Source organism: Chrysoperla carnea, chromosome 3 (genome assembly GCF_905475395.1).
Source record: "Chrysoperla carnea chromosome 3, inChrCarn1.1, whole genome shotgun sequence".
NCBI classification, from domain to species: Eukaryota; Metazoa; Arthropoda; class Insecta; order Neuroptera; family Chrysopidae; genus Chrysoperla; species Chrysoperla carnea.
The window spans coordinates 77335446-77356448 of NC_058339.1; the positions used below are offsets into that span (position 1 = coordinate 77335446).

The 21003-nt window shown below is 29.8% G+C and overlaps 1 protein-coding gene across 4 annotated transcripts in view; it reads right to left on the minus strand.

The window, feature by feature from the left end:
- Positions 1-7816: 7816 nt before the first annotated feature.
- LOC123296429 (peroxidasin) overlaps positions 7817-21003 on the minus strand; it is a 493576-nt gene continuing 480389 nt past the window's right edge. Inside the window, exons 3-7 of one of the 4 annotated variants that reach the window (XM_044877898.1) lie at positions 13644-13715; positions 12415-12644; positions 11350-11919; positions 11255-11269; positions 7817-11180 (exon numbers count right to left, since the gene is read on the minus strand). In XM_044877898.1, the coding sequence (XP_044733833.1) occupies positions 8065-11180; positions 11255-11269; positions 11350-11919; positions 12415-12644; positions 13644-13715 (4003 nt within the window). In that variant the 3' untranslated portion in view covers positions 7817-8064. Of the gene's footprint in view, positions 11181-11254; positions 11270-11349; positions 11920-12414; positions 12645-13643; positions 13716-13764; positions 13837-21003 lie in introns of all 4 variants that reach the window. The other 3 variants (XM_044877899.1, XM_044877901.1, XM_044877900.1) reach the window with 3 other exon arrangements.

The window sequence follows — 21003 nt, forward strand, 5'->3', positions numbered from 1 at the left end:
AGTTTTGTATAGGGACTAATTTATGGATTTAGGTAATTTTATTGAAAATTGATATGCTAATTAAAAATGGTAAAACCCTTTATTAAAAAGTCTTATCTCATTTATATAAATTTTCCACTTAAAAGTATCGAAAGCTGATATTATATCGTTATCAAAAATCATTGAGCTTTAACATTTCAAAAGCTTATTAATGAATATAATTAAATTTTAAATCTGTTTCTATATAGCAATTTTTTTACTAGCTGGTAATCGTCCGCTTCGCTACGATATATAGGTCTTATGAAGCAGAGAGTATTTGTCCCTTATCTTCTGGTAATATTGTCATTAAAAATAGCTTACAGTGATCCCTGAACTTAATTAAATAGCCGTTTCACAATAGACCGCACAAAGCGAGTAGATAAATGCATTTTCATTGGATAATATTCTGATTTTAGAAATGACAGACGTTCTTTTATTAAAATTACCTATCTATTAAATTTTTCATAGGTATACCTAGTTATAAAATACTTAAAGCTTAAAAGTTTAAAAAATTGCTTTTTCTGGTTATTGTATGATGTGCACTAAGAAAGGAAACGATTTTATGTATGTCCTGGAACCATTTAAAGCCCACTTAACTTCAAAACGCTAAAATACTCTAAATTAAATTTAAATTAAATATTTTCAGTCGTAATATTTTGTGAGCCATGTTTGATTGCGTAAAGAGCAATTAAATAAAATGTTCATAATCTTAGAAAGGCCCGAGTTTTCTTAAAAAATCGGCCCAATGTCAATGAAAACTAAAACCCAACTTTAAAATGGCAGCGTATTTGTGTAAAGGTGGCGATGCCTTTTTGTCTGTGATAGTTTATACGCATGCCCTCAAAATATGAAATTACTAAGCCATTGGATATTTATATTTTTTAAATTTTGGATATCATAGGGACCTGTTACCCGGGCCATCACTGGTTCCACTACCTTATCCAGAATGTGTGTGCTAAGTACATACCTTAAAAATTTCGAACGAATGGGAGATTTTATAAATAATTAGAAATGAATTTTGATTTAGTGAAAATTGGTATTTTAAAATGGTGATATAACAATTGTTATAAATTATTATTAATTCCAAATAATCCGAATATAGAGAAAATGAGTTTTGTTTTCATTTAAATATTTCGAAAATTTATATATATACCTATAACAAATACCAATTCAACATCAAAATTTGCAATATACCTACCTAATAATGTAGTCGTTTTGAACTGTTTAGTTTATTAGTGTGACATTCTGTAAATAAACGTGTGATAATGATAACAACTATTAAGCACTTAATTATATATATTTTGATAACAAAGTGATAAAAATTGAAGTGTGGGACCATATGGTCAGAAAAACAATTTTCATTTTAATAAGACAATCATAAAATTATTAAATCCACCATTAAATTCCATCAGTAATATTCTTTTTTAATAGCTAACTAAAGGAGGGAAATATACGAATTATTCATGATAATGTCTTTCTTTTTGTTTAGGATTAATTTATATATACCTTCCAGCAGCTACCGATGGGAAATTTAAATTTAAAATAGAGCAAAATTAAATTTTTTGAATTCTGATGATGTCATAAAATTATAAAATTCGATTTTTTTGATAATAATACCCCTGGTGGAAAAAATATTTGAAAAAAGAATAAGTCTTAATAAGTCTTAGGAAACTCTGAAAAAGTCTTAGAAACTTTAAAAAGTATTAAGAACTCTTAAAAACTCTGAATTAGACTAGTCTGAAAACGTTGAGAAATTCAAAGTTCCCAAGACTTTTTCAGAATTTCTTATTCTTTCTTCAAATATTTTTTCCATCAGGGACAGGCTAATTTAATCGGACCTTCTTGGAATTTTTTTAAAACTCACTAATTTTGGATCATTTTTTTCAGGTGTGATGTCAGTTTTTCGCTAGCTATCACTTATGTGCTTAATTCCGGGATCAGGACTACACATCCTTCAAACCTATTAGTGCTAGTTTAATTTTGGTCACAAATTTGAAAAGTACGACCCAAATTTATTAGGATAACATACTTGGTTTATCAAAATTTTTAAAATTTTGATGTGAAAGAGCAAAATTAAATTTTTTAGATTCTGATGACGTCATAAAGTGAAAAAATTCGATTTTTTTGATAACACAGGCAAATTGGATCCAATCTTATTGATTTTTTTTTTAAAATCACTAATTTTGGGTCATTCTATTCAGCTTTTATTTCAGTTTTTCGCTAGCTATCACTTATGTGCTTAATTTAGGGAAAAGGACTCCACATTCTTGAAACTTATTAGAACTAAGTTAATTTTGACCACAAATTTGATCCAAAATTAGTAGGATTACATACTTGATTATCAAAACTGGATATTTGGATGTGATAGAGCAAAATTAATTTTCCTTAATTATCCCATTTATGTGACATCTTTTACTGTGCTAAGGTCAAAAAGGGTATTTAAAAAAGCCAAAACTTGTCATCACTAAGATAATTTATTAAATACAGTAATATACACAATGGATCACAATTATAATAAAGTGAAAAATACAATTAAAAAAAAATCATTTACAATTTAATTAATTATTTAATCCAAAATAATTAAATCATTTTTTTTTTTAAACTAATAATTTTAAACTTGTTTTTTTCAATTAATTTATTTCGTTATCACAATTTTTGTTATTTTTTTTTTGTTTTGTTTTGATTTTTACATGCACATTTAATATAATAATTATATAATTAAGTATAAATTCTTGTGAGGATGCAAGGGACGCATTTAAGGGGGGTTTATAAATTGTAAGTAAGAAAAGTTTGTAATAAAATTAATTAGTATATTTTTATATAGGTGGAAATGGCAGTGTAATTAAAAAATCTTTAAAAAAACTTATTTAAAAGCAAAAATTTTAGCTTAAAAAGTTACATTAAAAAAAATGACTGTGTGGTTTTTAAAAACAAAAACCGACTTCGCAAGCATTTGACTTTTTTTCTTATCTTGAAATATGGCTTAATATTTTCTTATTTCAAAGTAACAAATCTCGATCTTAATTTTTGTTAAACGAAATCTACGAAAGAGTAGTTTTGTTTCCACAGGCACAATTAGAAGAAATTTTGGAAATTGGTGAATGGAAATGTGTCATTTACTCCCGCTATCAGTAAAATGAGAAAGCACCAATAATTCCCAAGCCGAATATTTTGACTTTTAGTTTTCAAGTTAGACAAATGTTTAATTTTAAACTACCCAAAAGTATTTTGTACTAGTTCGAAAAATTCGACTTTGAATACTTTCGGAGCTTAGGACGCAAAAAGATCTTTAATTTGGTATAACAACTCTCACTTTTTGCGAAAAAATAAAATTATTTACCACCAAAAATTTTTTTTCCCAACTAAAGGAGGAGTAAATCCACTAGTTCTAGTGGTAAAACCACTGAGTTGGCAATAATGATCTTCAGGTCTTTTTTCGTCTTATTTATTGCAGATTTTATTCTGTGAGGCATTTAAGCTGAAATTATATTTGAGTTCGACAGAAATTCCTTTTAAAAATTTTTTGATAAAGGGCCCTTTCCGGAAATATTCGATCTAATTCGTCCTGTGTCTAATTTTATATACATAGTGGGGAAAATACCTATATTTAGCGTTTTGTAAAGAAATCGCTAGGTTGAAAAACTTGCAGGAAGACTTGGAAATTGGCCATAACGATTTAACTTTCTATTGAGATAAGGATAAAGAGATCTTTATCTTTCATCTAATCTAAACAGTGGTAATGTTTCTTAACATTCTATACTAGAATAAATCAGTTTTCCATTTTTAAAAGCAGTTATGGTTGTTTACTTCCATTATATTTATTATTCTATACTTCCAGCAAAGTCGGTATAGAAATGAAAAGGAATCTTTTATATAAAATGCATGATGGACTCGTGTCCAGAACTAATAACTAGGTAAAATATTAACCTTTTCAACTTTTATTAAACTATACAATTTTTATAATATTTTAAGGGTTTTTTTTTCTTTATTTTGTTTTAACAATGGTTAAATGACTATACAAAATAAGGAGTTAATTATATTTGTTTTTATACATACATCAAACACATAAAGGGTTTTATTAAAACCGATCTTAAGGTTATAAATTATATAAATTCCTCTCACGAATGGCAATTAAACGCCATATTTGATTTTCTTAAACCAATGAAGTGTGGAATCTGTGATTTTAATGAGAGGAGTTTGATCATCGATTGATGTTTTTACGTGTTTTTTTAATCATTTTTAAAGAGCCCTTACGTATTAATTTTCGTCAACATTTTACAGATTAATTGTTGAAATAATAATTATTTCATGACTACAAAAATATAATGAAATTAATTATTTTAATACCTATGCTTTTCAACTATTATTTTGAAGTACAAGATGGCAGAAAAGTAAGTACCAAATTGAAAAATAGCCTGTAGATAAAGTATTAGTAATTTAAACCATTAAAGACTCAAATAAAAAGGGGTGTCCTCTCAGTTCTTGTTAAAGAGACTGGATATACGTGGAACATCAGTAAAATGTTCATGAAATTCCTTAAAAATGAGGTAAATGATGATCCACACAACTGGGCTTAAGCAAATAATTTCTACGTCAAATTATGGTGAAATATTTAGAATTATTCAAACAATAATCGAGGTCTCATATTTCAACAACAAGAAAGCTGGATTTTCAGCTGAGTTACTGGTTTTCGTTACTGCTTTTTTACCATCTCATAAATTCAATTTTTTTAAAGGAATCTAAATTCCTAAGAGAATAATTGAATATTTTTGAAATTTTCCACAAATATAGACAATTTTATGCACTTTTACGTAAATATGTTTTTCTAATTAATAAAAACAAAAGTGTATTTTTATTTATTGACCAAAATTAATTTAAAATTGTTCCATACTTCTAGAAATCAAGATTTTGCCTATAATATTCTAGAATATACAATTTTCATCGAAAATTATAAAATAGTTTTTTTAAAGATGAAGTTATATATTATATATGTTACATTGTTTTCAATTAGTTTTAGTATAAAATTTTCAATTTTGAAGAAAAAATTTCGCTTGAGTTTTAATAATATTTAATTTTTTTATAGTAAAATTTTCTTTGTCAAATTTTGGTCATCATAATAGCTGCGTTCACGTAAAATAATTTAAAATTGATCCACGAACATTTTGGACCAACGTACCTACGTGAGTGCAAATAGAATTTTTATGTTGTTTGCGCAAGTCGTTAATGATCAATTTTAAACCGTTTAATGTGTTTGTGAACGCACCTTTTTTCAAATCACTTAAACAAATGATCGATGATTTTTTTTATAAATCTTTTTGTATAATTACATATAAATCTTATGAATATATTTTTAAACTATGTACTTTGAGTCATATCAAATTACGTAAAACATGTTTAATAAAATTTAAGTACGTATGAGGGGAGAGTTACGAAAAAATCTATTTGGTTTTAGTTTGAGAGCGATTATTAATGTTTTATGTATGTTTCTACAAATAATCGGTAAAGAAAATAAGACATTTTTTTGACAATCAAAATGATAATAACAATTTAGGAAGATGGTTACTCTTCTACAGATTTGCTGTGCTTCAAGGAGTACAACCAGGACCGGATTAACCCTCAACGGGGCCCTAGGCAACCATCAATTTGGGGGCCCTTTTTTTTCACGTCCGTTCCCTTCTTTTTTCGATTAAAAAATACAAACTTTTATCTTTCATAAAAATTTTATTGTCCTAATGTAATAATATCAATAAAATTACTATCTACATTTTAAACATGTCGTTTTCTACATTTGTTTTCGGCAAATTCATCAATTATATCATCAGTATCGATTTTGTTCAATAAATCTGACTCAATGCAAAGTATACCTAACATCTCGAGTCGCTCTTGTCGCGTTGTAGCTCTTTCAGCAGCTTTGATTCTTTTTAATTGCGAGAAGGATCGTTCGGCAGAACAATTTAGTTTGAGTATTTACTAGTGTATTGCACTTAAACTATCACTCCCGAAAAATGATGGTCTCACTACGGTAAAGAAAAGAACGCGGACAACAGTCAGTCTGAGTTTGGACACAAGCGAGAAGGTATCTCAGTGAGTGCGAGTGTTGTTGACGAAGGTTGTGGACAAGCAGGCTGCGGGGAGTCAGTGAGTGCGAGTGTTGTTGACGAAGGTTGTGGACAAGCAGGCTGCGGGAAGTTGTGAGTAAGAAGTGTTACTGTGTATGTGGTATAGCAGCGCGTCTGAACTGTATTGTGTTTGGGCGAAAAGCAGCGTATTTAAACTGAAGTGTGTTTGGCGTATAACAGCGTATTTAAACTGTATTGTGTTTGGCGTATAGCAGCGTATTTAAACTGTATTGTGTTTGCTGTATAGCAGCGTATCTAAACTGTATTGAGGTTGTTGTATAGCAGCGTATCTAAACTGTATTACATGCGTTAATTTAGTATGAACACTGATGTGATTTTATTTCATGAATATTGATGAACTTTAATACGAACATTTTTCTATGTATATTAATTCTTAATTAAATTTCTAAATTATCCTGTACGTTGTTTAGTTGTGTCCTATTTGTCCCTGCGCAACCCCAAATATTACAAGTTCTGATTATATTTTTCTTTCACTCTCTAGAATTTTATGTTTGTAAGAAAATTTTAGAAGTCTTTTTCATTTTTCGGGGGCCCCCTAAAATCGGGGGCCCCAGGCAACTGCCTATTCTGCCTACTTGTTAATCCGGCCCTGAGTACAACCATGTCCTCTGGAAACGGGGCATATTGCCAGTCGATAGATTATTGCTATATTTCTCCATTCTCCATTAAATCTCGTCTTTGTGAGATCATCGGCGTCCCAGTCAGGTAACATTATCAATTATATCCCAGTTAATCGTAACAAAATAATTCTGTAAGTCTCATTTTCTTTACCGGTCTGTATTGTAAAGAGAGCTAAATGAAAATATTTCTAACATTGAGTAAAAACGTATTTTCATCTCTGATGTGAAGGAAAATTAATAGAATTTTATCAATTACATATATAATTCTATTTTTAAATAATTCGTTTGGAGTTCCAGGCGTCGAACCTTTCATTGAAGTGCAAATTGTGTTCTTTCCGGCAAGTGAATTAATTTAATAAAAATACTTAATTTTTAGTATTTTATTTTAGAAATGATGCCGTCAATTCTTAGTGATTTTGGTTTCTGCTTTCTATTCTCAATAATATATCGAGGTAACACTTTGTAAAAGAATTCTCTTTCTTTTGTCTTTTGGTTTAAAGAATGTTTAGAATTGGCAAGATAGCGTTACTGTTGATAACTGGGAGTTGCAACCACGCCAACTGACGATAATAATTAGTACTAAATAAACAAGAAGTGGACCCGTTTTTAAGTCCAATTTAGACTACCAGATGGCAATACTTGTACTTACCATTTTAGAAGCCTAGCCAAAATATTCAAATTCAAATAAATTCAGATAAACCCCGCTATCTGGTGATAATAATTCGTACTTACTTCAAATTTAGTCTACCAGGTTACTTACTATTTATCATTTCTGGTTCTATAAAAATATTTTGCAAAACATGTCAAACTTTTATCGAATAATTAATTCTTGATAGCATTTAATTATAAAAAGTGATTTTAAAAATTAATTTCTGTAGAAAAATTATCTAACTTCCAAACTGTCGAATGCCATGACTAAAATATTCAATCCCAATATGGACAACACCACTTGAAATCAATGAAAGGTATGACGTTTTCGAAACTCCATTCAATAATTTCTTAAATTCTAAATTACATGCATAGTTTTTTTTGTTTAATATCCACTAACTTTTTTTTTTCTTTTTAAAAATTATTGTAATAATAATGGTACTGTGTTTGTGATGAAGATCGAGACTTGTTTTTAAACAATTTGTTTGTCATCTAGTCAACAAACAAAATATAAAAGTAATTTCTTTGAAATTACTGATCGGTGGTTTTATGAAACACTTTTAAAATGTTTTTTTATTATATATGTTTTTATTCGTTTTGAATAAAATTTTGTCAACAAAAATTGTCCTTTGAAATTCTTAAGCTGCCGGACAAGTTAAACAACATTTTCCTAATACTTTAGTTGGATTTGTACAATTCGGTTTGGCACATTCTCGTGTTATACAATTGATTTGATGTTTTTCACATCGACATTTTGTGCAATCATCTTTCTGCCATATTTCACCATTTAAGCGTTTACTGCCCTTGTCATCGACACAGTGGCCATGTTTGAAACTTTTATTGTCAACACATTGTTGTTCTAATTTACGCATTTGTTTCCGTAATTGTTTAATTGTTTTTTGTAAACCATCTACAACTCCTTCAATACCTTCAATTCGTTCTTCGGTTATTAAATTTTCTGAAGGATCATCTGTAATAGTGGAATTTTCGTAAAATAATGGTTTATCTTCGGGATATGAAACATTGAGTTCACGTCGAGGTCGTCGAGTTGTGATACCGCTATCGAAGATTGATGAATCCTGACAATCGGCGCAACATGAACTCCACATACGTAAATCAATTCTAGGTATTTTTGAACATTCAACAAAACCACCTTGTCGTTTTGGTAAGACAAACACGTCATGTGTAACGTCATTAATTTCATCACCATTATCGCACAAAACTCGTGCTAAGCTCGCTTGTTTAATTTGTGTTAGCTGTTCTGGTTTAAACGTAGCGGGATTTTCATACCAGAATCGATCACCGTCTCGTAATCGTCGGAATTGTTCGATTAATAAACATCTAAATAGTGGCCCTACTTTGGAGCCTTCTAATTGATCTTCCAGAATACCTCCAACCCATACATCAATATTTCCTGGATGACCATATAAATTTTGTAAAATTTGTCGAATATTATGATCCTTAATATCGTTTCGTAAATCATCAAACGTTTCAACTTTCGACAAGTTACAATATGCACGATATTCTAAGTATCCGGGAATACCGTGATCTCGTGATCGTTGGATATTCATTGCCGCCAAGTCTAATGCTACAGCATGTGCAACTGTGAACAAATGTTCTGTTAAATCGGAATTCAAATTTTCATTTGGTTTTTTCAACTTGGCAGCAGTTGCAAAGAGTCCTCGTAACAGTGGATCAATACCACCTTCGTCAACTAATCTCCAAGGTGAAAAGAAGGCTTTGTGTAATGGTAAATGTCCTTGTGGAATTGGTAGAAATGATGAATTAAGCCGTTGTAAAATTGGATTAATCATTGAATGTCCAAATCTTAGTGCAGCAGTTGCAAATACATTCGATATTGTGGGATTGATATTTGGATTATATTCCTTGTATGTTCCTAATAGTTCCATACCATCTTTACCTAAAATATGCGGCAGCCAATGTTTATATGTAATGTGTTGCATTTGTGCTCCAACTATTTTCCTTGCTTCGTGGTACAAAGTATCACTATTCCATGTAGGATTTAATTTTCGTAATTCTGTGGCTAATCGATTATGTTCCCTCATCCACAAAGTGTGCATAGCAAGTAAACCAACTTGCTCATTGGCTCGAATATCTCCAGCAGCAAAACAGTTGATATCACTTTCCTCAGGATCACGGCGACAATCAATTCCTTCATTTCCAGCATATGGTAAAAGTGGTTTTCGATTTGGTTGTTCAATTCCTACACGTAATTTCCCGCCGTTCGTTGTTTGATCCCGTAAAATTCTAGCTAATTCATCGTTAAATCCATAAACTTGAGATGCATCGATGTACGAAGTCAACTGATTAATTTGTTCTCGTGGTTGGACATTTTCGAAGAAGACAGAAGTCATACCCGATCCACAAACGGCAGAAGATCTTATAAAATCAATACAACGGCGATTTTTTATTCGAGGATCATTAGGTGGTACTTCCATTGGATAACAAGGTGCAGCATAATCACAAGATTTCTTACAATCAATTCCATCCCAACTTTCTGAACTCACCGAAGGTGTAGCATGATCTAAATCATGATCCAAAAACTGTCCCCATTGCATAAGCATGTGACTATTGTATTCATCCAAAGAAATCTTGTCTGTGGAAATGACAGTGGTTGAAACTAATCGGGCACTTGGTTTCTCAAAGCCATAGTATTTAATTCCCTTATTCCACCCAATTGGAGTGCTAAAACCATTTTCATAAATTGGTTTTAAAATTCGTCGAAAACCTGTATTCGAAGCACCCCATGTTGGATTTTGCAAATTGTTACATGTGCCGGTAAATGAACGATACTTTTTATGGAAACACATGTTTGTGCAATTCGGCATTAATCGATGTGCCATACAACCAGATAATCTTGCTACCAAATCTAGGTGATCGGGTGATAAAATTTCTTTGTAATCGTAATTTGCTGTGTGATTAATAACCATACCAGCGTCGACATGTTTTCGAATATTAATTAATGTGCGATCATAAATTTCAGCAGCTCTAGCCAATTCTCGAGTGGGTGCATCTGGGAATCGAATTAATCGGAATAGATCTGATGGATTATGCTTCCCTGATTTTTGATTAAATAAAGTGTTAATTGTGTTATTGATTGCTTTATCAACTTCTTGAGTAGCTTCGGCAAACGATATTCGAACAAATCGGTCGCCAGGAGCTAAAATTTCAGAATTTTTCACTGTTAATACTGCTGATGCAGATATGCGCCCATTTTCGTTTGTAGCTGTACATTCAAATCTGGCAGCATCTCTGCGAGTAACATTAGAAATAAATAAACTGCCAGCTGGTGATACACGATAACGAAATTCAAATCTATCAAGCGAAGAACCGTCTTTCTTCCATTGAATATCGGGTTTTGGTATGCCTTCTGCGCGACAAGGAATTTCAACTGTACTTTCTGGAATTGCTTCGATATCGTATGGTTTAATTTTCAATTTAGGTGGCTGTTGTTTTAAGCTTTGTACAGTTAGATATGCGCTTGTTTCTTTTGATCCTAGGAAATTTGTGGCCTTACATATATATTGGCCAGAATCGGATTCTTTGGTATGGCTAATTACTAATCGTGTTCCATCTGGCTCAATAGAAATTCGAGCTGTGGTAGTTATTAAGCGTCCATTTTTATACCATTTGATGTCAGGTATAGGAGATCCCGATGCTATGCATTCGATGTGTGCATCTGCTCCTGTCTTTACTGTCAAATTTTCTGGATGTACCGTGAAGGCTGGTGCAACTGAAAAAGTAAAATATTATATCAATTATTCGCTGTTATAACAAGTAATGATTATTTGGCTAGCCAGAACTCACTCTTTGGTAATGATCCTTTTGTTAAGAAAGCAATGAAAAAAGTTATAAAGTTAAAAAGTGTTACTCCCACGTTATCCAATAATTTTTTAACTTACCATTGATGCGAATTTGTGCAGTTGTTGAAATTTTTCCCAAAATATTTGAGGCCTCACAACGGTATGTTCCAAAATCACCACGTTCAATGTTCTGAATAACCAATGTACCCTCAGGAGTTACAGTATACCGTGGATTTGGTGCTAATATAACACCATTTCTTGACCAAACAACGGTAGGTGCAGGAATACCTTTGGCACGACATTCTAATCGAACTGTATGTTCCCCGATTTGAACATCTTGATCCTCGGGTGTAAGTACAAATTCTGGTTTGTGAACATCTCTTGGTTGTGGTCTGCCATCCACAACCATTCGCGCTGGTCTTGATTTTGCTTCGCCCATGTCACTTTTAGCCATACATTCGTATTCACCAATATCCACGTCTTTGGTTTCATCAATTTGTAACGATCCATCGGGTAGGATACTAATTCGATTATCTGGTTCGAGTTTAGTAGAATTTTTCATCCATACTACTTCCGGTGTTGGATCACCTGCAACTCGGCATGTGAATTTCGCTGTACCACCCCACTTTACTTCAACGTCATGTGGACCTTCCATAATTTTTGGTTTATCTGGAAAATTTTAATTTGTTTTTATTATTTTTGATTATTTGAAAAATGGGTAAGAATTTCTGTAAATGGACTAAATAGGCACGCTTACTACAATTTTGTTATCAATTCAGGTGAAGAATTATCACTTTACACGCAAAAAAAATCAAAGTTGTTTTTAAAAAATCTTTAGATGTACTCTAATTATGAACGTTTAAAATTCCTAATTAAACAAAGAGGAAAATATAGATTAGTGACGTCATTGTCCGATATTTCCATAGAGATTAGATATAAAACTTTGTTTTGCTAAAAGAAAATGCGAGAAACAATCTTTGAATGCTTATAACTTCTTCGTTTTTTAATCAATTTTAATTTCACTTTCAAATTTTGTCATGGTATTAAGTCTAGTTTTATATTTTTATGCGTAATATGGCAAATTTAACATTAGGCAACTACCGTATTCTAATTATTTTCCTCTTTACGTATAACAGTAGTTATTCGAACATAAAAACCACTTACGACATTTGAAATCAGATTCCATCATTCCATTTATAGATTTTCCATTCATATCGTTGGGGGTTTGACAAGTGGCTGCAGCTTGTACGGAAGATACATTCAACATTTTAACCAGCCACATTAATCCACAATCGCAAACCAAAGCATTTGAATCTAAACGTAATCGTTTTAATGCTGGCATATCTTTAAAGGATCCTGAAGGAATATGTGTAATTCTATTATTGTGTAGGAATCTGTATAACAAAAAAAAAAAATTAAATTTTACTTAAAATTAATGAATATTTTGTTGAGAGATTTTCGAAAAATCAAAACTATATTTGGATAAAATTAATTAACTTTCTGAGTGGTGACACTAAATTTAAAATTCCATAAATTCACAAGATACTCGAATAATTTTTTTCCAAATCCTACATTTTCTCTCTTTTCCGTCTTTTTTTTTTTTGGAATTTGAAAGAAAGTAAACTTCTTCTATGGAAAATATGATTTTGAAGAATATCCCATGCATGCCTATGAAATAAGATTTACACCCATGCAAGATTTTAATTTCCAAAACCGTTTTAATCCAAAATAATTTTAAAGCCTGGAATATACGAAAATGTATTTATTTAACAAATTTTAGGTAGGTGTTGGTTCGATTTAATTTGCCAGGCCTCTTGTACTTAAAAAGCACAACTTTTAAATTGCGCCTTTGCTCAGGGTTGTCTTGCTTCGCAAAAGCCAATACATACACAAATTTTTGATTTGTGTTGTGTATGGTTGTTTTGATTTTTCGATTTAAATTTGGTAAGCTGGTAAAATTTAGCATTCGATTATTTTACCTGAATTGTATTTACACAGTTGTAGAAACCAGGAATAATACGAATTATTAATTTTGATTGACAAATGATATAGCATACAAATTAGTAACGTAAAAAAAAATTAAAAACAATCAACCTTGATTTTTCAAAAAGAAACTACAATAAAAGCCCACAAAAAATATACGAAAGCTACAAATATTATATTACAAAATCCAAAAACCATATTTTTACTGTCTATAATGGTCTAAGAGCCGATTATAGTAAATCCTCCCTGAAAGAACTAAAGTTTAACTTTTTAAATTTTTGAAATTGAACTTTAGCAGTTTTAAGAAGGGTTTACTATAACCAACTCTCCTACTATAATTATGTAGGATGAATATTAGTAACCAAAAACCAATCCGCGAAAACAAAAAATGGATTTTTTTAAAAACTTACAAACGTTTCAATCGAAATAAATTTCGAAAAAGATAACTGTCTATTTCATGTATTTGGTTTCCTTGTAGATATCTGTAAAAATTTTTAAAAAATATAATAATTTGTAAAAATTTATACTTACAAGCGATCAACCGATGGAATCGATGAAAATACTTTAGCATCGAATTGTTTTAAATCATTGTAATGCAAGTATCTGCGTATTAGAAAATTAAAAAATAATTAATATTTACAAAAAAATTTTTAATTCATTGCAATAATGAATGAGGGTTTTAGCATTCCAGGTGGGATAATGAGTAAAAAGCCTTTTATTTTGAAACAGTTTTTTCTGTTGATTCTGATTTTCGTGTCAACAACCAAAAAATGCAATTCAGTAATGATCATTACTGAATGAATATTGCTCTAAAATATGTTAAAATTAAAGCTATTAAAGTAGTCGGAGCACCAAGGCAATTTTAGATTTAGGGTTGAAGTTATTTGTACCTTATTTTCAATTTTGTTTTAACTTCATGAATGTAGGCGAAAAATAATAATAAAATTTTCCGACATTTGTCTTGGTTTCCGAAACATCGAAAGATAAACCGGAAATGGACTAATCAAGTGATTTTATGAACACCTCTATCAAAATTTTGTTCGTAGCATCAATATTTTTAAGCGTTACAAACTTGGGACTAAACTTAATATACTATGATATATTTCATATATACATGGTATAAAAATTGTTTCAATTTCCTCCAATTTACCACTGTTTGTTACCAGTTACCATTTCAATAATTAATTTATACTTTGTGTAGTTTCTCATTTACAAGGACGTTTCTATCGTTAGCTTAAAATATTGATTCGAAATGTTTTGCATGTCCATGTGACATTTATGTTACGGAAAAAAGTGATATAATAATTATAGTCATTACGAATAATAATTAATTAAGCAATAATTTAGATGTAATAATTAATATTAGTGTATATATGTATATTAATTACATTAAAATAATTAAACCATAGTAATTATGGTGATAAGATCTAACATTTCTGAATTATTCTATAGGTTGATTCTCAACAAGTCGTTAATATCGTGATACAAAATCAGAGCGTCGAGTTTTGTGCAATGGAATAACAGAAACACCGTCACCTTTTTTCCTCCTTGATGCATGGTGATTAGTAATCATTTGAATTCTGACTCAGAGGATTTCTGTATACCTAATTCACCTTTTCTGACAAATAATTAATTTATCGTTGAAAGGTAAAATGCTACCGATAGCATAATGTGGTAGAAAAAAAATTTGAATTAAAAATGCCATTGGCGGCGTCAAAAAATGTGAAGATCATTTTGAAAATCGCATTTAAAAATGATAATTTTCATAATAAGAAAATTTTATTTTTCAAATAATACTGTTATTGCAACGCCGCCAATGACATCTTTAATTCAAAACATTTCGATTCTACAAAAATATACAGTGGAACCTCGATAACTCGAACCTCGTTTAGTCGTAATCCTCAGTAAGTCAAAAAAAATGACATTCCTTTCCGCTGAACCCATAAATGTTCGGTATCTTGAATTATTTAGACTTTGTAACTCGAATAAAATTTTTCTGCGAGGTATTTATAGTACATATTAATACTCTGTAATTCAAATATCAAAAAGAAAACTCTGTAAGTTGTAGCTAGTAACATATAATGATGTCTTAGTAAAATACAATCGCACCTTTCTATGTGGAAAGCAATTAAATTCTCTGAATACTTACTTGTTAAGTCATAAATTAATTAACTCGAAATTTTTTTGCATTTCCCTTGAGGTTTGACTTTTTAACGATAAATTATTGTTAAAGAATAAAGAGAATTTCAAAGAGCTTCCTTTGAAATCCGATCAAAACATACTCCAAAGCATTACACCATTTGAATTTCTTTTACTACGAATATGAATTGTGGATGCGAAGGGAAGGTCAAAAATGATATTTCCATTATCATAAAAATGTAACAATATAACAAAAATAATTTTAAATTATGTTCATTTTAAAATTTCGAGCTAGACTATATAGCCCTATAAATGTTTTTTGTTTTTTTAAAACCAAAAAACTCGTTTAAAATAAATAATTTATTATATGTAGAGAGCTTTACTTTGTGGAACTCCATAATTAGGAGTTTTTCATAACTGTGAAACAGTCATAAAAATGTCTATGTTAGACGAAACTAGTCAAAAATATTTTAAATTATTAAAATATTAAATAAATAAAAGTGGACTAAGCAAAGTGAATTGGAAATTTTATTTCTTCAATCCTAAATAATTTATATTCCATATCTTAAAAATTTATACTTTCTCTTTATAAAAAATAAACTTTTAAAATTTGTTATAAAACTTGTACCTTATATCATATCAGTAATAATATTGCCTATATACACATATAATACACATATTGATTTGTAATATATGAATATTTTGCATATTTTCTTTCACCTTAGATGGATAAATATAGATCCCAAGTGTATAATGTTCAATTTACATAACATTCATGTAAATATGTATGTGTTGCTATATTATTAAAATCACTGTATTAAAATGGCTCTAATGCAAATTTTCAAACGAAGCGGTCTTGTAGATGATACGAAAAATAAATAACTTCCCAACGCTTCCTGCATTTGATTTCTAATTATATACATGTTCTTTTCTATCGAAAGCTTTTTGATAAAAAAATATAGTTTTTTTCTCAAATTTTGTGTTGCGAATTGTTAGTGTTCGATAAAAAAAGACAATTTGCACTCATTTTTGTTTCGAGATATAACGATTACATCTGGCGTTCTTTGAATCTGATCGCCTTTTGTAGCAAGATGAAAAAGAAATTGTTCGATGATGATGAATGATGTGCGAATTAGTCACTTTGAACAAATTTTAAAAAGCTGGAAATCTCAGGTTTAGAAGGAATGAGACTTAGAAATAAAAATATGACCTTATTGCATTTAATCGAAAGAAAAATCATATAGACTTTGGGATATATAAAAATTTTGCTAGAGCTTACAGGCTACGATAACTTTGATACTATAAATGCATAAAATTGTATGTTTACCTCCTAAAAAAGATAATATTTTATCATATTATATGTTTTCACATGTTCACATGTGTTTCGAACACTTGGTGGTACCGTTTTGAAACCTATCACATATATACATAAAAAAATAAAATTATATTCGAGATGATAAAATCAAGTGTAAAATATCACAATATTATTATCAATTTTCTGTTACATCAGCATTCAAGGGGTTACTTTACTCCACAAATTTTCTTTTTCTGTCTCGTAAGGGGCATGAAATATGTTGTTACATAAGTGTAGTTAGACGTAGGTATTGAATACTTTATCGTTTACCAGAATTTATTTTTTTATGATATTTATTGGGTACAAAATTAAATGAACTTTTTTTTTGGATAAGGGTTGATTGATTTATAATTTTCTTTTAATCGATTTTCATTTCAAAAATAAAAGTGATGGAGTTAAGAAGGTTTATGTTTCGAATTTTAAATGGTTATGTAACGACTGTCTAAAAAGAAGGATAAGAAAAGATTTGGGTGTGATAGTATTAAATCTGTTTCATTGGTGTATTTTGTAGAATTGACAGATTTTAATAAATTAGGTGTTAACGAATTCTCCTAATCGTTAAAATGCACTAGAATATGTCATGTTTGATAAAATTAACGTGTTTCCTCAAACACCCTTCTTCAATTTTCAAGATATTTTCTTAGAAAATTATGTAGTTTTTCAACATTTTTGTCCATGAATATGAACGAGGAGGGAAAATTTTTAAATCACACAGAAAATACGCAAATTTACACTAATTCGACCAGTAGTAACATATGGCGGAGAAACATAGACGCTGACTGAGGATGATAAGGAAAGATTGATAATATTTTAAAGGAAGGTAATTAGGAAGATATATAAGAAAAGAGGGAGACCGAAAATGAGATGAATAGAATATGCTACGCATGAATTCCGTATTAGGAAGATCTGAGGATGGTGTTCTAAAACGAAAAACATAATGCTATGGTTGTCTATGGTTGAGGAGGCCAAGGCCCACCCAGGACTGCAGTGTTGTCTGGTCAAATTCACCAACATTTTGTCATTATACATTCTTAGCCAGTAATCTAAACCAATGGCACATCCAGGGCTGGGAGTCCTATGCTGTGATTCCTCTCCGTACACCCCTGTTTTTGCAGTCTATACTCTACAGAGGTCACAAGATTTGGCTTTAAATTTTACATCTTATTTGATGGAAGAATAATTATATTCTGATTAAATTTATTCTGAGGAATCAAACATCAAAGGAAATATTTTCTTTCAGTATACAAAAAATAATTTCAAATTGAAATTTATGGAATACACACAGGGAAAACTTTTTTTCCCACTTTTCTCTCATTATAGTTACTTGGTTATGTTTATATTTCAATAAAAAAAGGAACTGAGCTGCTGTGTTTTATTTTTATTTTTTTTTTTTGTGAAAATAGAAAAAAGGTCTCAGGTTACTAAATTGCCGCACTATGTTCTCTAAATGGGAAACTATTAATCATCAAGTACATTTTTTTGGGTATATATAGGAAAAAAATGTGTTTTTTATAATATTTATTACATATATTATACATTTATACAGCGTGTATCAGTATTTTAATATGTAATTTGACTCACAATGCCGATAGAGCAAAATTAAGTTTTCTCGATTTTGATGACGTTAAAGTTAGAAAATTTGATTTTTTTGATAGCACAGGCAAATTCGCTAGTTGTCACTTATCTGCTTAATTCCGGGACCAGGACTCCAAATTCTTGAAACCTATTAGAGTTAGGTTAATTTTAATCACAAATTTGAAAAGTATGACCCCAATGTAGTAGGATTACATACTTGGTGTATCAAAAATGGACAAAATTTGGATGTGGTAGAGCAAAATTAAATTTTTTGGATTTTGATGGCGTTATAAAGTAAAAAAATTAGATTTTTTTGATAACACAGGCAAATTTGATTCGATCTTATTTTTATTTTTTGAAACATACTAGTTTTGGGTCATTCTTTTCTGGTGCGATGTCAGCTTTTCGTTAGTTGCTACTTATGTGCTTAATTAATTCCGGGACCAGGACTCCACATTCTTGAAACCTATTAGAGCTAGGTTAATTGTGATAAACATTGGAATTTGGAAATTTTTAATATGCTATATCGCAAAGATTCTGGGCTTATTTATTAACCTGGATTCTTTGTTTGGGAATACATTTGAATCATCTGGTGATTATATTCTGAAATATAAATTTATTTACTTTTTTTTGTTATAAACATAATCGTTTTATAATATTTTATATCAAAACTACAAGAAAAAAAAAACACTTTGAAGATATAATAAATTATTATTATTTTTTCCTTACGTAATATCATATACGTGCTTTAAATTTAAGGTATCAAATTTAAGGCTTTCCATTTTTGTCTATTCAATGTTTTTTTATACATATATGCATGCCTGTACATAGTGACAAAAAACTATTTATTATAAAGGTTACGTATGGAAAAAAAAGTAATATTTTTCAGTAAATTTGCTGCGTGATTTTTTTGATAACAAGTGAAAACAAACAATTGACGCAGTTAATTGTTTAAATACCATGTATAGACAGTGTTGATTACTCTATCACATTACACATACATACATGTCACACATATACATATAACTGATATTCCCATATAATGATATAATACATACTATACAATTTGTGCATAATTTGCGCTCTCACGGGTACACAGTGATATTTACGAAAAAATGTTTCAATCAAAAGTTGTTTATTTTTAACCGACTTCAAAACTAAAAAAAAGAAGTTTCTCAATTCGGCTGTATTTTTTTTAATGTTTTTATCCTCAATTTTTGACTGGGTGAACCGATTTTGATGATTTTTTATCTATTTGAAAGTTGGTGCTTCCCATGTGGTCCCATTTCATTTTAGTTTAGTTCTGATAACGGCATCCATGAGAAAACCATAAAAGTCTTAAAAGGGCGAATAACTCAATATCACGCCAACCGATTTCGATTATTCTTTTTTAGTGACAAATTAGTTAGTGTACTTTAGATTCACTAAAAATCACAACAAAAAAAAACTTTTAACAAAATGAAGAACCGACTTCAAGAGAAAATTTTTTCCAAAACAAATTATTATGCACTAAAAAGTAAAATAATAACGATAATATATAATGCATTTAAAATTATTGTTATATTTGGAGTCAGTGTCAGCGGCTTTCCAATAGAATGGTTAAAGTTAATATTGAATTTCAAGCACTTCGATTATACCCTTTACTCTATCGATTTGAAATTTGGATATGGTATATGTTTTCATATTCTGCCTGCCTTCGGTATTTTTATTTTTCTAAAATCCTGTTAATTTTCGCAATTGTCATTTTTCACGCCCAGACTCAGTGGAATATGAAAAATTGCTATAGCCCCAGGGCAGGTAAAAATACCTTTCCATTAAAATGATGAAAGGAAAATTTCAAAATAGTACTGTCAAACGAAACTACGCTCAAACAAAAGAAAATTTTATAATTTTTCCTCCACCATTTTAATGGGAGGGTATTTTTACCTAATCTGGGACTATATAAATTTGTCTTATTCCACTTTTTCTTATTTTTCATGTCTGGAAAACCGCTTTTCTTTATAAATTTTTTTTCAACCAATGAAAATTGTACAGGATTTTTAAAAAAAGTATAAAGTTTTACGCCAATCAAAGACTGTGTATAATTTGTGCATAATAGTCTTAAGTATTTATGTGTTACATAACAAATAATATCAAATATACATAATGTTCGATTTACATCTAGTCTTGTATCGTGGCTTATCTGTTGTAGTTCATCTATTCAACAAAGAAACTCACTCTCGAAACGCCTTTCAAGTTACAACTATCTCAACGCATATCGAAGCTTCAACATATGTGTATAATACCTTTCACTGAGATGCATTGCTTAACGCATGTATTCTGTCATACTCGTTATATTTATATGCCTAGATGTAAATCGAACATTCTGTATAAAAATTAAATGTTAAAATTCTTTGAAATTATTTTACAAAAAATAAACGAACAAACAAAAAGAATCATGTCAATGTGAAAACTTGACGCTAAACATTAAAATATTACATATTGTTGTAATGTTTGTTGTACATATTAAATACGACATTTTTATTTAGTTGAATGATTTTATTAATTTAAAAATGTTTTTTTTATATTTTTTATCTAAAAAGCAAATAACAATAATAATAACATATTATGGGCCTTATTTATTGTTGTTAACTGTTTACAGGACCGGATATTTTAACCTTTATTTTGTCCGTGGTTTTAGTTGATGAAAAAGTGTTTTTCGT